The sequence below is a fragment of the Aspergillus niger genome, assembly GCF_000002855.4.
Source record: "Aspergillus niger supercontig An02".
NCBI classification, from domain to species: domain Eukaryota; kingdom Fungi; phylum Ascomycota; class Eurotiomycetes; order Eurotiales; family Aspergillaceae; genus Aspergillus; species Aspergillus niger.
Genome location: NT_166519.1, coordinates 2054980 through 2069101, shown reverse-complemented (window position 1 = coordinate 2069101; position 14122 = coordinate 2054980). Strand labels below are relative to the sequence as shown.

General features: G+C 49.7%; 6 protein-coding genes across 6 annotated transcripts; 2 read left to right on the top strand and 4 right to left on the bottom strand.

Moving 5' to 3' along the window:
• Positions 1-1524: 1524 nt before the first annotated feature.
• Positions 1525-2357, bottom strand: An02g08460 (uncharacterized protein; the record flags this gene model as incomplete). The annotated part of the gene is made up of 2 exons (XM_001399942.1): positions 1525-1862; positions 1931-2357. The coding sequence occupies 2 exons, from the start codon at positions 2355-2357 to the stop codon at positions 1525-1527; spliced, it is 765 nt and encodes a 254-aa protein (XP_001399979.1).
• A 1086-nt stretch (positions 2358-3443) lies between these two features.
• On the bottom strand, positions 3444-5680 carry nsfA (secretory gene nsfA-Aspergillus niger; the record flags this gene model as incomplete). Its single annotated transcript, XM_003188542.2, has 2 exons — positions 3444-5309; positions 5360-5680. The coding sequence occupies 2 exons, from the start codon at positions 5678-5680 to the stop codon at positions 3444-3446; spliced, it is 2187 nt and encodes a 728-aa protein (XP_003188590.2).
• Positions 5681-5792: 112 nt separating this feature from the next.
• On the bottom strand, positions 5793-6059 carry An02g08445 (uncharacterized protein; the record flags this gene model as incomplete). Its single annotated transcript, XM_059746450.1, has 2 exons — positions 5793-5880; positions 5938-6059. 2 exons carry the CDS (start codon positions 6057-6059, stop codon positions 5793-5795), a joined length of 210 nt encoding a protein of 69 aa, XP_059600045.1.
• Positions 6060-6540: 481 nt separating this feature from the next.
• Positions 6541-7654, top strand: An02g08440 (uncharacterized protein; the record flags this gene model as incomplete). The annotated part of the gene is made up of 2 exons (XM_001399939.1): positions 6541-6548; positions 6610-7654. 2 exons carry the CDS (start codon positions 6541-6543, stop codon positions 7652-7654), a joined length of 1053 nt encoding a protein of 350 aa, XP_001399976.1.
• Positions 7655-7854: 200 nt separating this feature from the next.
• An02g08430 (uncharacterized protein) lies at positions 7855-9753 on the bottom strand (the record flags this gene model as incomplete). The annotated part of the gene is made up of 4 exons (XM_001399938.3): positions 7855-8605; positions 8671-8908; positions 8969-9382; positions 9516-9753. The coding sequence occupies 4 exons, from the start codon at positions 9751-9753 to the stop codon at positions 7855-7857; spliced, it is 1641 nt and encodes a 546-aa protein (XP_001399975.1).
• A 610-nt stretch (positions 9754-10363) lies between these two features.
• An02g08420 (uncharacterized protein) lies at positions 10364-11847 on the top strand (the record flags this gene model as incomplete). The annotated part of the gene is made up of 5 exons (XM_001399937.3): positions 10364-10468; positions 10563-10623; positions 10734-11209; positions 11268-11540; positions 11608-11847. The coding sequence occupies 5 exons, from the start codon at positions 10364-10366 to the stop codon at positions 11845-11847; spliced, it is 1155 nt and encodes a 384-aa protein (XP_001399974.1).
• Positions 11848-14122: the final 2275 nt, after the last annotated feature.

The following is a 14122-nucleotide window of genomic DNA, read 5'->3' as shown; positions in this document are numbered from 1 at the left end:
CGTCTGCTGACTCCACTCCGCCAGCGGACATGGCTCTACCGCCTGTTCCGCTCCGCCCCATGGCTAGGACGCTCCTGGTTGCCGCTTTAAGGCGGGTAATGCATGTCCTTCTACGGGCTGTAGTCGGTGCTCTCTAGACGTCGAAGCGCCTATCATCGCACAGCCCATGGCCGGAAAAGATGGTTGTCAAAGTAGCTAGATCATGTACCAAAGCCTCCAGTGCACAAAGTGAAGTTGTTGGCAGTAATCAGACTGGGCAATAGTTGTGTTGAAAGGTGTGAGATGAGTGACTGGTTGGTGGCTCTAGACGATGAATTATAAGATATTAGCTTGTAGCGTTTCCTCGAAGGGCCACCTCATTTTTAGCCCTTCAACTTGACAGTTAGTGAAAATACTTGCAGTAAGGAATCACAAGAGGCACAAGATGAGGGAGATTTTATTACCGCGATGTGGAGTACATCATCCCCTGGCTAGGTGGAATAAAGCCCAGTAATAAGTAAAATGAAGGCTATACCAACCAACAATGTACTAGTCCTTGATGAACAACACAGAAGTAGATCGATTAGCTCCATGATAGTGCATGAGCACGAGCATTTCAATTGAAATGGGAGAAAGAGTGGCAGGGAGAGGGAGAGGGAGTGGGAAGTAAGTATCTACCCCGAAGTAGACCATCGTCAATTTGCGACAAAGGAGAAGTCGATCCATCAGAGACCAAGGCCGTGCCTGCCGGTTTAGGTCGTGACTACTATTGAAATTTGGAGGGAAAAGGAAGGAACACATTATTGGCAGATTAATCATGCCTAAATCTCTAAACAGATGCTCACGATTTTTCTTTTTCTAAAATATTGCATGAGTGTGACATTTATTTGAGCTTCATCGTTGTTTTCTTATTTTCTGTTCTCGAGATGGGAGTGTTGTTTGACTTTGCCCGGGTGGTCGGTACAGCATGTTTCATTTTCCTGGCTCGCTTGGTCAGGGGCACGGGGCTGAGGGGTGTACTATATTTGGATCTGAACTGTCCCTCTGACTTTCAGTCCATATAACTACTATGGTTAACTATAGATGTCACTGATAATATGTATATAGAAGTGGTGGGGCCATTTGGCACACCCATTAACGTCTACGGGACGCTCCCCTGAACCTTTGAATAAACTGATTGTCCTCGTTTCCATTATGTGCCTTAGGGGCTAATCATTTGCTAACCGTTTTTATTCTAAGAAATGAAACCATTAGTTGCTAGGGAACCTCGAAGCGTCCGTGTCCAGCAAGCGTCGCTTATTCTCCCAGTGATGAACTGCTCATCTACACTGCGAATGTCGCCGGCATCCCCACAGTACATCACTTAACCACCGCACGACATCATGTAACCACGACACAGCGCCGTAGATACCATTTCAAACTCAAATTTGATCATCCCTCTTCCCCCATCTCAAGAGTCTCCCGTTTTCGATCTATATTCATACATACCCATATCAGAAATGTGTCACAACAAGGAACCCTTCGAACAAACATTGGAAGGGAGTCTTACCAGTACCGCTCAAGGAACTTCGTCAGAACTGGCTTCATGTCCTTCCATGGGTCTTGAATAAAGTTCGGCTGGAAGTAGGCCATCGCACCGCCGAGAGTCTTAATTCCGTCGGACCATCTGATCAAGTCGTCATTTCGGAATTGTTTGCGATTCGGCGCAGTATATACATAAGGCGGTGGAGGTGGTCGGCGTTGGTTCACCATGACCCTCTTGTTGCTTTGCTCCACAGGCTTGTATGCTCCCGGTCTGGGCACTCCCGGCTTGGATGCCACACTAGAGAGAGGGGTTGCGATAACTCGGTTGTTAGCGCTCGCAGTGGGCTTTGCATAATGATCTATTCAGAATGCGAGAGGTTCGAGATCGTTACTATATCGAGATATCATAAATAGACCTGACACTTACTATGTGGAACAGAATTACTCTTGGCTGGCTCCTGGTGGCGGTTTCTTGTGTCCAACGAATTGCCAGGATGCCTGCCATTAACCCTGACGTTTGTGGTAGGAGCAGGAGGGATGATCCCATTGGTTTTATTCTCCATACTCACAGGCGCACCTGTGGCTTTTGCGGCCTCATTCAACGTTTCTCCGTTCAGTGGTTGGGTCTTCCATTCCTCGTAGAGAGGCAAGCGAGGTTTGGCCCGTCGGGGGCTCTGGAGAGGTGGCTGGCTCGGCATCGTCTGATGCTTGGGCATCCTATCTGCCGGATTGCCAGGCTTAATGGGAGTGTAGTCATTCACAGTGTCGGGAGCCCATTCTTGGAGGAACTCGTATTCTCTCTGTGACACCTCCTTCTTCAGAATTTGTTTGGGGGTGGAAGTGCCGGCTGCCATCGTTAGATATGTAGAGTAGGCTTTGCGGTGGTGTAACGTGTTGTAAGCTAAAAGGATGGAGTAACAGCTGTAAGTACAGCCAGGAAAGGGACTTTTGAAGGTGTGGAGCAAGAAAAAGAAACACAGAAGTTGGAAATGGGAGGGAAGAGGGAAGGCGTGTGTCGAGCCGCGAAGTGAAGCGGACGAGGGAATCAGTTTCCTGCCGCACTATCTTGAAAGAATACAATTCACGTTATTGTAAGTTATTCACTCCTATACATCATACAGTCACTTTTGCGCACGGCAGCAACGCAGGCGGTGTGCTCTACCTACCATCAAGGTGTCTTGACTCTGCGTGCTCCCAAATAAGTCGCCTTATAAGGACATCTAAGCAGATATTATATTTAGTATTCAGCAGGAATGGGTTGGAGCTTTGACCTCTTATGTGAGAGTGGCACAAACAGAGCGGAATCTTCCATAGATACCATATAGTCAAGGAAAGATGTAGAGACCGCTGGGCTAGATGCAACCGAGGGCCAGGATTAACACGAGAAATATGAGGATCCGCTCTGACAATGAGATAAACATGGAAAGAACTGTATTCTAAGCAAAAGCAGTGTCATCCTGCAGCTAAGGCTGTGACTAGATTTATTACAGAAGTCAAAAGCCAATATTGCACTCATGGGGCAGGGGTAGTATCGTTCCGTTTTTCAGTTCGTGTGACGTTTTGGCATGCAGCCTAAATTGGGTCTAATATCCAGCTACTAATGGAGAATTAGTCCCTCAGGCTTCCTTCGAAGGGTGCCTGCCTCCAGGTAGGACAGACGTCCGCAACAGATGGAGGGATCAATGTCGTGGCCTCTATGCTACGCTGGGAAGAGAGCTTTCTTTTCTCGTACAGCAAGGGTCTCCGTGGTGTTCTACTATTACGCCGCAGCTCAGTAAACCAGATTACAGCAAGTCTCGGTTGGAAAAAACCACCATCTTTAAACGCACCGTGTTCTAGTGTTATTGTTTAAAATTAGCATCTAATTAAGCTTACAAGCGAATAGCCAACGTAGCAACAATCCTTAGGTAGTCTCACACCCAAGAGAGAGCAAGCCCTCTCTAAGCACCAGAACGCTCTGCCTCAATAGCGTTGTTGATAACCTGCACGAAGCGACCAACCTTATCCACATCTTTCTTTGCCGTCTGAATACCACTGAAGATCTTCTTCACACCCACCCCAATGGTTCCGTCATCGGAAATACTGCCAATTCCTGCAAGGGCCTGCCCGATTTCCTGCTCGTCAAATGCGCCGGAACTCTGCAAGATGTGCTTTAGCTCATCGTATGTCATAACGTTTGGAACCATGATATCGGCATCAAAGGAGCTGAACAAATCAAGCTGCTTCATCACAAATCTCTGCGTCGTGGTTGCTATAATCAAGAGCCGGCGACCCTTGTTGGGATGCTTCCTCAACACGGCCTGCAGAGTCTGCAAGATTGTGTTGCTGAAGCGAGGGCCGACAGGAACCCACTCGATGAGTTTCTCAAGGTTGTCGATGACGACAACACTTGTGCGACTCTTATAAGCATCGTCGAAGACTTTGATGATGCGCTGAACCTTTGCCGTCTCGCTGAAGCCGCCCATGTCCTCGGGACTGATCAACTTGATAAAAGGGAATCCAGAGTCAATAGCAATTCGAGCTGCGAGAGCCGTCTTGCCACTTGCAGTGGGCCCATGTAGCAAGACCGAAAACAAGGGCGACGATTCATCCTCGCCAACTTGCTTGACGAACAGGCCACCCTCCTTAAGAATTTCATTGATAACGGGGGAGAAGTGGGTGATACCATGTTGAATGCGACTAGAGAGCTCTTCTTCGGAGACACCAAACGCGGGTGTGACCTCTTCCAACGCATGGTGGAAGTCGGACCGGTTGACCTTCATGTTCACCACATCGTCGCTGATACTGGCCGTCGTACCCGCCTTTATATGCCGGGAGAATGCAAAAGAAGATGCGGACTTCACAAGTCCAGATATTTCAGCACCAGAAAAGTTCTTGGTCATCAGGGCCAGCTCAGCCAAGTCCACATCGTCGTCCATGACGTCGTTATCCCGCATCTTTTGGGTGTGAATCTTAAGAATCTGGGCTCGGCCTTTCTCGTCAGGAAGGGAGATCTCCATATGAACTTCGAGACGACCAGGACGCAACAGTGCCTCATCAATCATGTCCTTTCTGTTGGTCATTCCGATAAGCAGAATGTTGTTGAGCTGATCCACACCATCCAGCTTCGAGAGCAGCTGGTTCACCACACTATCACCAACACCTGTACCACCTCCGGCTCCACTGCCACGCTGCTTGCAGACGGCGTCCAGTTCATCAAAGATGATGATGTGAAGACCACTTTCATCTCCCTTTTCTTTGTATTCCTTTTCGGCGTCTGCGAACATCTTACGAATGTTCTCTTCAGACTGACCAACGTACTTGTTAAGTACTTCCGGTCCGTTGATGACCTTAGGCTCCCTGGCATTCAGCATCTTTCCGATCTGACGAGCAATCAATGTTTTACCCGTTCCTGGAGGGCCATAAAGCAGGATACCCTTAACGTGCTGAAGTCCCAATTTCTCCACCAGCCCCGGAGGGAAGATACGGGACGCGAACGCACGACGGAAGATGGTGCTGAACTCGGAATCAAGACCACCAATGCCCATGTTCTCGAACTTGAAGTCAGGTTGGATGATGGAGTTCGCCGCTGGTCGGCGGTTCGAAGGCTTCATGTTGATACCAGTACTAGCGTCCTTGAAGAACGTAATCTGAGAGTGCCTGGTGAGAATACCCCGCGCCGTAGGGTCCGTCTCGACACTGCCACCGCTGGCAGTCTCAGAGGACAGATCGACCCTCTGAACGGTCTTGACGGTCAACAGGAGTGGGATGCTTCGATGATCCATCAAAATCTTTTGGCCGGGGGCGAAAATTTGGTTTTCGAAGTTCTGTACACATCAGGCGCTGCTCTTATTCCACCGGAAGAAGGGGAAGGTACCTTGATCACCACGCTTGCCAGCTCATCTTGATCATATGGAGTCTCCACTCGCTTCTTCCCAGCAAACCCAACCTCAATATCTGTAGAACCGACGTAGGCCTGTCCGCCCTGACTGAAGGGATCGTAGATTTGCACCGAAACGGTATCCGTGAAAGCGACACCAGCCCAGGTCCGCTGAGGATCAGACATGCTGATTTGTCCCGGGGGGAACCCGTCGAGAGGGCGTGCGGAGAAGACATAGAGGCCGTTGATGAGTAGGAGGAGATCGTGTCCATCGCGGGAGGGTGGGAATTCCTGGGCGGAAACGGCAACTCTAGACATGGTTAAAAGAAGGGCAAGTAAGACAGCGACCACACTTGAACGTACAAGTTTCCAAACGTATACGTATTATCCGGGCTCTTTGTAGGACGTAGCGTCCAGGATCGGCCTGAGCTCACGGACTTCTCTCCAACGGGGTTCCTCGGAGGCATTTGAGGCGGTCTTCCCGTATACTGGGGTGGCGCTCCGTATCCTGCAGGACTATTTATCAAGCATATCAGTCATTGTCGTTTCATTATTATGCAGTATAAGGCCCATACCTTGCGCCCGACCTGGAGGGGTAGGGGTTCTGTCCTTGAGCTGGGGTGGTATAACCGTCGCCTCGAGAGGGGCGGGAGCCGAAAGGGTTAGGGACCGAAGGATAGTTGTTGCGATTGAACATCTTCAATCCAAGTAGGGGAGAACTTTGAGTTGCGTATTAAGAGGAAATGCAATGAGTTTCCAGACGAGAACGGGGTATTTATAGGCTGGTTGAAGGTGGCGAAGCGATGCTGCCAGCAGCTGTTGCCTTGAGGGTTGAGTACTCGGATGACCAGATTATGACTAGATAGTATATGAGTACAAACGCAATAAGTGAAGCTGAGTATAGGCAGTTAAGTATAGGGAAGAAAAAGTGAGGTAGAGGATGGTGAGAAAGAAGAATAGTTGAGAGGTGGCGGTCTCACATTGGATGGGGGGGAAGCTCCAGCGCCCGCGACACATGGACCGTAGGTAAGGTACCCAGGGTTCCCGCCCCATCGGTCGGTCCGCCCACCTCCGTCTTCGCCGACCGGTCTGGATGACGCTGCTCCTCGTTCACACACCCCGGAGGGAGATCTGATACATTCATCCCCTCCAGTTCATCATATCCCCACATCTTAAATATGCCTCTGTCAGTATACCCTCTGCTACCTGTCTTGCCATGCTTGAGTACTTACAGTGTCCTTTTGCAGTCACCTCCTCGGCAAGAAGTCATGGAACGTCTACAACCCAGCGAACATCGAGCGCGTTCGGCGCGACGAGGCCCAGGCCAAAGCCCAAGAAGAGGAGGAAGAGCGTCTCATGCAGGAAGCTGATGCTGAACGAAGGATTCAGATACTCCGCGGTGAACGACCTTCGACTCCACCTCCGCCGCCCCCAGCGCCGTCCGCCCGCCCACAAGACCGGAAAAGTCATACAGAGGATGCAGGCCGCTTTAGAAAGAGAAGGCGCTTAGCAGGAGAGGATGACACGGATAGAGATATTAGATTTGCACAGGAAGATGCACGGTTGGCGCTGGATAGACGGGAACAACAAGCCGCCGCTCGGTCAAGCGATGCGCCACTTCATGATAGTACTGGTCACATTGATCTGTTTCCTTCGGAGGCGAAGCACAAGCCTGTGGAAAAGAATGCAGAGGCAGAAAAGGAGGCGAAAGAAAAGGAACGAGAACTTGAAGACCAATACACGATGCGATTCTCCAACGCGGCGGGGTTTCGGCAGCCTGTTGGGCAAGACCCTTGGTACTCGTCTTCGCAACGCGAGGGTGCAGCTGCTGAATCTATGCCAAGCAAGGATGTTTGGGGAAATGAGGACCCGTTAAGGAGAGAAAGGGAGAAGGCCCGGATGGATGCAAATGATCCACTCGCGGCGATGAGAAAGGGCGTCCGTCAGTTGAAGGCGGTTGAGCAGGAGAGGAAAAGGTGGAACGAGGAACGAGGTCGAGAGCTGGAAGCTCTGAAGGCTTCAGAAAAGCGTCGATCTTCTCACCGCAGTAGGAGGTCGCCATCGCAGGATAGCCTCGAAGGCTTTAGACTCGATCCTTCTCCGGATAGGCGTCGAGATGACAGGGACGGAAGATCCCATCGGCACCATCGGCATCGTAGAGATAGAAGTCGAGATCGTTCGCATCGACGACCCTCTCATTCTGATTCGCGGTCTCATCGTTCTCATCATGATCGACACCGTCGACACAGGGAAACTAGACGCCATGATGAAGACTCCCGATCGAGACGCTGAAGGGTCCAGATCCGCACCCACACCAGGACTTCATGGGCAGCTTACAATCCTAGGCCCTCTAGTACACGATCTAAAGCTACGTTCGTTGAGTCGTACTCTTAGTCGACTGAAGCAGGTGGCGAGCCTTGTTTATGACTAACGCATTGCGAGAACTATCTATCTACTCCCACAGGAGATGAGTCTGCAACGAGACCTGCAGCTTATTGCAGACCCCATTTCTGGGAGCCCTTTTCGGCATCCTGGCTATCCCATTCGATGGTAATATCCAAGGAGCGGGACTTCTCCGACTTCTTCTGGTAGCCCACCTTTCCAGTAATGGTCTGGCCCTTCTTCAAGGGAACGCCCTTCCTCTTCTCATGATCGATGAGAAGAATACTCTGCTGCCAGTGCGTCTCTTTACCATAAGGTCCCGTGGTGAAAGCGACGATGCCCTTCTTCTGCATTTCGGAAGGAACGGCGTCGTCCGCAATCGGTGAGTCCCTCGAGGGCATGAAAAAGATATCGAACCAGATAGCAAAACCGTCCAGCGCGTCAATGTCCTCAGTAAGAGTGACCTGGAATTCCTTCAGGAACGACAGCTCCTCAACAGTGATGGTATGTAGAGGAAGGGGAAGGAAAACGGCAGATTGGCCAGGGATCGACGATGGCTCCACGGTACGGACCAGAGCTTCATCATAGATACCAGTCAGCATGCTGCTCATATTGAAGCCGTACACGCTCTTCCAGAATGAGATGTGGTTTGCGATGAAGTCAGGGTCGGCGAAAGGAGCAACGCGGAGCGTAGCGTGCGAGGGAACCATGAGTCCTCCGGGGGCGAGATAGCGGTCCCGAGCGTAAATGACCGAGTCAAACATGGCCTCGAACAATAAACCGTAGCCCATCCATTCGGAGATGATTATGTCAACTTGCTGGACTGGCAGCGTGACTTCCTCAATTTTACCGCGGATGCACCTGGAAGTTCAGACATCAGCTGTCAGTCGCGCAACTGGAGGAAACAAAGATACTGCGAAACATACGTTATGATATCACCGAACCCATTCTCATAGATGATTTCCTTGGCTCTATCGATGATGTTGGAATTGTCGACCGAGATAACCTTCTTCGCACCGGCCTTCGCACAGAACATTGACAGAATGCCAGTTCCGCAACCGACATCAAGGACAACCTTATCCTTGAACACGTGTTTGTTCTCATATACGAAGTCGCGGTAGGAATCAGTGCGGATGGTATCCTTAAGCATGGACTCGTGAATTCCTAGATGGGCAGCGCGTTAGTAGAAGAAACCAAGCAGCCCCAGGGTCAGGAAAAACATACCGTTGTAGGCGTAGGAAGTGAAGTAATCCGCATCAATTTCTTCGACCCTGTTAGCGGCCTTTTGAGCGGACGCAGCACTGAGGGTAGAACCAAGCTTCTCATCCTCCTTGGTCAGTTGCTCTTCCATAGACTTCTGCACGGCCTCTCTATATTCGGAGAACTGGGTCTGAAGGCGTTCTAAGTCTTCCTGGAGCTCGATCACGCGTCTTTCAGCGTCAGAACCACCAGTTGTCTCGGGGGTTTCGTCCTCAATGTCATCCAGACTGTAGAGAAGGGCATCGTCCTCCAGCACGGGCTTCAGATAAGCATCATCCTCGAATTTGTCGGTGGAAGAGACGTCGGGAGACATGTTGCCTTCCTTCACCTGAGTCCGGACATAGTTGACCAACTTGATCGTGCCCAGGAAGTCCAAGTCTGATAGCGAAACACAAGTTGAGATAGGTTAGCCATAATTCATATCAAGTGTAACGTCCAACAGACATTCGTCCGGGTTTGCGCAACGGAGGGAAATATCAGATGCTAAATCGAAGTACAATTGACTACACACCGAGCTCCTTTTGAATCCTCCGTAGGTCAAAGTTGTACTTTTCTTTGGTCTCCTTGAGCATGGCCCGCACGTCGGGGTAGACCTTCTCGGAGAACAAGCCAACGACGGGCTGGGTATCATCATCGGGCTCGACATCTTCCCATCCTTCCTCGTTGCTTACATCCGAGCCATCGGAAGAGACGGAGCGTGCATCATCGTCTCTGGGCAGACGCTCAGAGGGGAGGGCGGAAGCAGACATGGCGCAACTGCGGGGAAACAAAACCAATTGAGACGGTTATTTTTGTAGGAGCGGGACTGATATGGATCGTCTTAAGCGTCAACCAAATGAGATTGATCCAAAGACACCGTCACTAGATATCGCAAAGAAACAGAACGAGGATGTCGAAGCAAATGGTTGCTGCCGACAGAATTCTGTATGGAAGTACCTGAGGAGGGGTAGAGTCGAGAATCCCGCCGGAGAAAAAAAAGTCAAAAAATTCGAGGGGAGAAAATTAGAAAATTCTCGGAAAAGGCAGCAGCCCCGCCGGCTTGGGACTCGATTGTTTATCCACCTGACGGGCCCAGAACTGCGATAACAGCCTGAGGCCGTCGGCTTCCCCGCCAACAACAGCGTCACCGCTTCCCTCACAGCATCCTAGACCAACAATCCCTCTTGCTCGCCTGCCAGATATCCCCCCTTGAAGTCCACTGTTATTACCGTTGCAGCTGCAGAGAGTCCGTGACACTCTGTTTGTTTGACCTACTCTCCCTTACATGTCCCTCTAGCTGGTGTGCTGCCCGCGAGGAGCCACTATCCCCTCCGCCTTCACTCCCTCCCTGTTTTGGTTTTGTTGCCAATACAAACAACCATGGCCTTCTTCTTCAACCGCGGTCGGTCCCGCCAGCCTTCGGACATTGCCAGATCAATTAAAGAACTCTTGGTGAGGCTTCGAGAATCGCCAACCACTGCCAAGGTTCGTCGCTCAGATCTGTTATGTTTACGTCTACGGTTGCCGATAAGCAGCTTTCAAAACAAAGGAGTACTGACCCCATTCCGTACTCCGACAGGTCGAAGATGAGCTGGCGAAGCAACTATCTCAGATGAAACTTATTGTCCAGGGTACTCAAGGTATGTCTCATGCATGAACCCCTACCAATGGCTCTCTTTCTCCCGGAACAAGTGCAGGAGCAGAGAAGGGCTTCTAAATGTACCTCGGCTGATGTGAGCTTGCCTTTCAGAAATCGAGGTGTCCCCCGAACAAGTCCAGGCATTGGTGCAGGCTACCCTGCAGGAAGACTTGCTCTACGAACTAGCCCAAGGGCTTCATCGCCTGCCCTTCGAAGCCCGGAAAGACACACAAACCATCTTCTCACACATCCTCCGTTTCAAACCTGTCAATGCAAACCATGCAGACCCTCCTGTCATTTCCTACATTGTCCACAAACGACCCGAAATCATCATCGAACTGTGCAAGGGCTATGAACATAGCCAAAGTGCCATGCCATGCGGCACTATCTTGCGAGAAGCGCTGAAGTTTGATGTTATCGCGGCGATCATCCTCTATGACCAGTCGGAAGACGGGGAGCCAGCGATTCGCCTGACGGAGGTCCAGCCAGGCGTGCCTCAAGAGGGCAATGGTATATTCTGGAGGTTCTTCTACTGGATCGACCGAGGGAGCTTCGAACTGAGTGCCGACTCTTTCACAACGTTTAGGGTGAGTGTTTGTGTCAGCCTTGGGAACCATGTCGTCTCGGAAGCTAACTGATGTGCAGGAGATATTGACCCGCCATAAATCCATCGTTACGGGTTATCTAGCCACGAACTTTGATCTCTTCTTCTCCAAATTCAACGAAGTACTTGTTCAGTCAAGCTCGTATGTCACGAAACGACAAAGCATCAAGCTACTAGGAGAGATCCTCCTGGACCGAACCAACTACAATGTGATGATGGCCTATGTGGAGAGTGGGGAGAATCTCAAGTTGTGTATGAAACTGCTGCGGGACGACCGAAAGATGGTCCAGTACGAAGGCTTCCACGTGTTCAAGGTATGTGGGCAGATTCCAGCTTGGTCCGCTGCAAGGATCCAGGCCACTGACCGTTATTACATTACAGGTATTTGTTGCCAACCCCAATAAATCGGTTGCGGTGCAGCGGATTTTGATCAACAACCGTGATCGGCTGTTGAAATTCTTACCGAGGTTCCTAGAGGACCGGACGGACGACGATCAATTTACGGATGAGAAGAGTTTCCTGGTGCGCCAGATCGAGCTTCTCCCCAAGGAGCCGATTGAGCCAGCACGCTCCGCGCGCGAAGCGTCTCGCTCCGGCATCAACACGGCAGCAGTGGCCTGAAGGCCTAGGAGTCGAGAATTAAGCTGCGACCATTGGCAGGGAAACGGCCAATCTATCGATCCTCCCGTGCCAATATGCTTTTTACCCCTGCTTGTCCTTTGTCGACTATGTGCGGGTCTGCGTCGGAGGGCCGTGTGCACTGGGGGCACGCTAAGGCCGCGGTGCCGTTTGTTTGCATTGAAGGCGAGCTGGTTTCTAGCCTTCTCGGAGTTTTACAGTGGGTTGTCACAATCTAAAGGGAAAGAAAGGAGACAGAAATTAGGGTTTGATTTTAAAACCTGAAAATCGGCAGAAGGCGAAGGGCAGAAAGGAGAAAGAAGTGCACGAGAATAAAGAATCGCCCCAAAGGGCAGCAGTCCTTGCATGTAAGTAACGCGGGATGTAGATAAAGTCAGTAGGCAAATCATGGAAGTGGATCAGAGCGTTTACGGGATACTACTAGTAACTACGCTGTAGAGATCCTGGAAATAAAAACCGGGAACTGTAAGTTTATCATCCATGCATATAATAATGTAGGATTGCAGGACTGCTACTACTAGTAGACGACTAGTACTAGACAAAGGACGGAGAATTTCACACAGACCTGACTGAATTCTTCACCCGAGCAACAACTTACCCCCTCCTTCCTCTCTGTCAAGGGGGAGGGAGCGAAGCCACTGCTAGTGTACTTTCTAGTAGGAAAATATTAGTGAGAGACTGACGTTTCCCCTTTCCTCAGCCGGTCACTATCATCCACTCATGCTGTCTATCTTGCAACCTAAAAGATTAGTAGTCGACTAGGAGTAGGGAGAGAGCCGACGCTATCCCCTACGGGGCCGGAAAGTGAAAAATACCAAATTACAAGCCCAAAAATCCAAACGCAAAAGGGAGGAGAGAGAAAAGCAAACAGGTACAAGATTTTGTAGATAGTTAGTAGGAATGAACTCTATCAGAGTTAGGTCAGATAGGATGTAATTGCTTCTCTCATGATAGGCGAGGAAGGAGAGTAAGAGAAGAGCCCCAATTTCCAGTTTCAATCTTGGTGGTTTGTGCGCAAAACGAGGGGGAAGAAGATCAGCCCGTCAAACAGTCAAATCCGTGACTAGTCAGTAAGTAGTTTTTGAACTCTTGGAGTAGTGATAAAGCCAGCAAGCGAACAAACCGTTACGTTGCCTGTTTGGCGTGGGATTAAGTTCCCTCAATTTGAAGATAGGAGGAATAATAACAGAAAATAAAATAAAGTAAAAACAGAATACTGGACAAGAACAATTAGGTGCAATCCCACGCACACACACAAACACGCACAGTCTCTCTCTCTCTCTCTCTCTCTCTCACATTCCCCGTACCAAAGGATTGACTGGAGTCCTGCTAGATACTAGCAGTGTATCCATTTCTATTATTATCAAAATCTGGGAAGTCCAACGTAAAATTAACCGTGTGAAGATCCACTGCTGCGTGGCCCTCCCGAGGAATTAAATGATACTAAATTAATTATATAGTGGATCGCAGGCCCCCCTTCGTGATCCTTGCCTTTGGAGTTGGTTGAAGACAAGGAGACGTTGTTGTTGTCGTCGTCCTCGTTCCTTTAATTTTTATTCTTATTTTTATTTTTTTTTCCCCCTCTCTTCGGTTTCGTTTTAGAACCGGGAAGTTTGAACAGGAGGGAATTCTCAGGGTTGAACTCCTGGTAGGATAATAATTCGTGATACACTACTATTTCTACTACTCATGAACAACAACTATTATTACTACGACTACTCCAAGTAGACACTCCTTTCAGCCAATACAAAACCAACGGGAGGGTGAGATTCTCCATTCCACTTTCCGCTTCCTCATTCTCCAATTGCCAGTGCGAGAACAAGATACACCTCATTGTGACCACATTCTTTGGTTCTCAACGTTCTCTCCTTCAATTCTCGCTCCATCGTCTTTTGTTTTTCTATTTTCTTTTTTTTTTCCCCTTCTACTTTTCATCATTCTTGCTTTTTATCATCATTATTATTTGGAAAGCTATCGCCTTCGCCAAGCCTGGCTCTGACTTGACAGACACTCTCTTTTGCTTGCTCTTTTCTCATTTTTATTTTATTTTGTTTTTTTTTTCTTGCCGCGGTCCAGCCATTCTTCTGCCCTCCGTCTTTCCCTTTGCTCGTCCGCCTTCCGTTCCTCGCAACCATTTGGGGGCCATGGTTCGCTGCGCAAGAGACCTCTTCCCCCCAGTGTCGTTCATTTTCCGTTGTGTGACCGTTTAATCTTAATCCTAATAATTTCCAAATCTTAATCAATCGCAAGCCGTGAC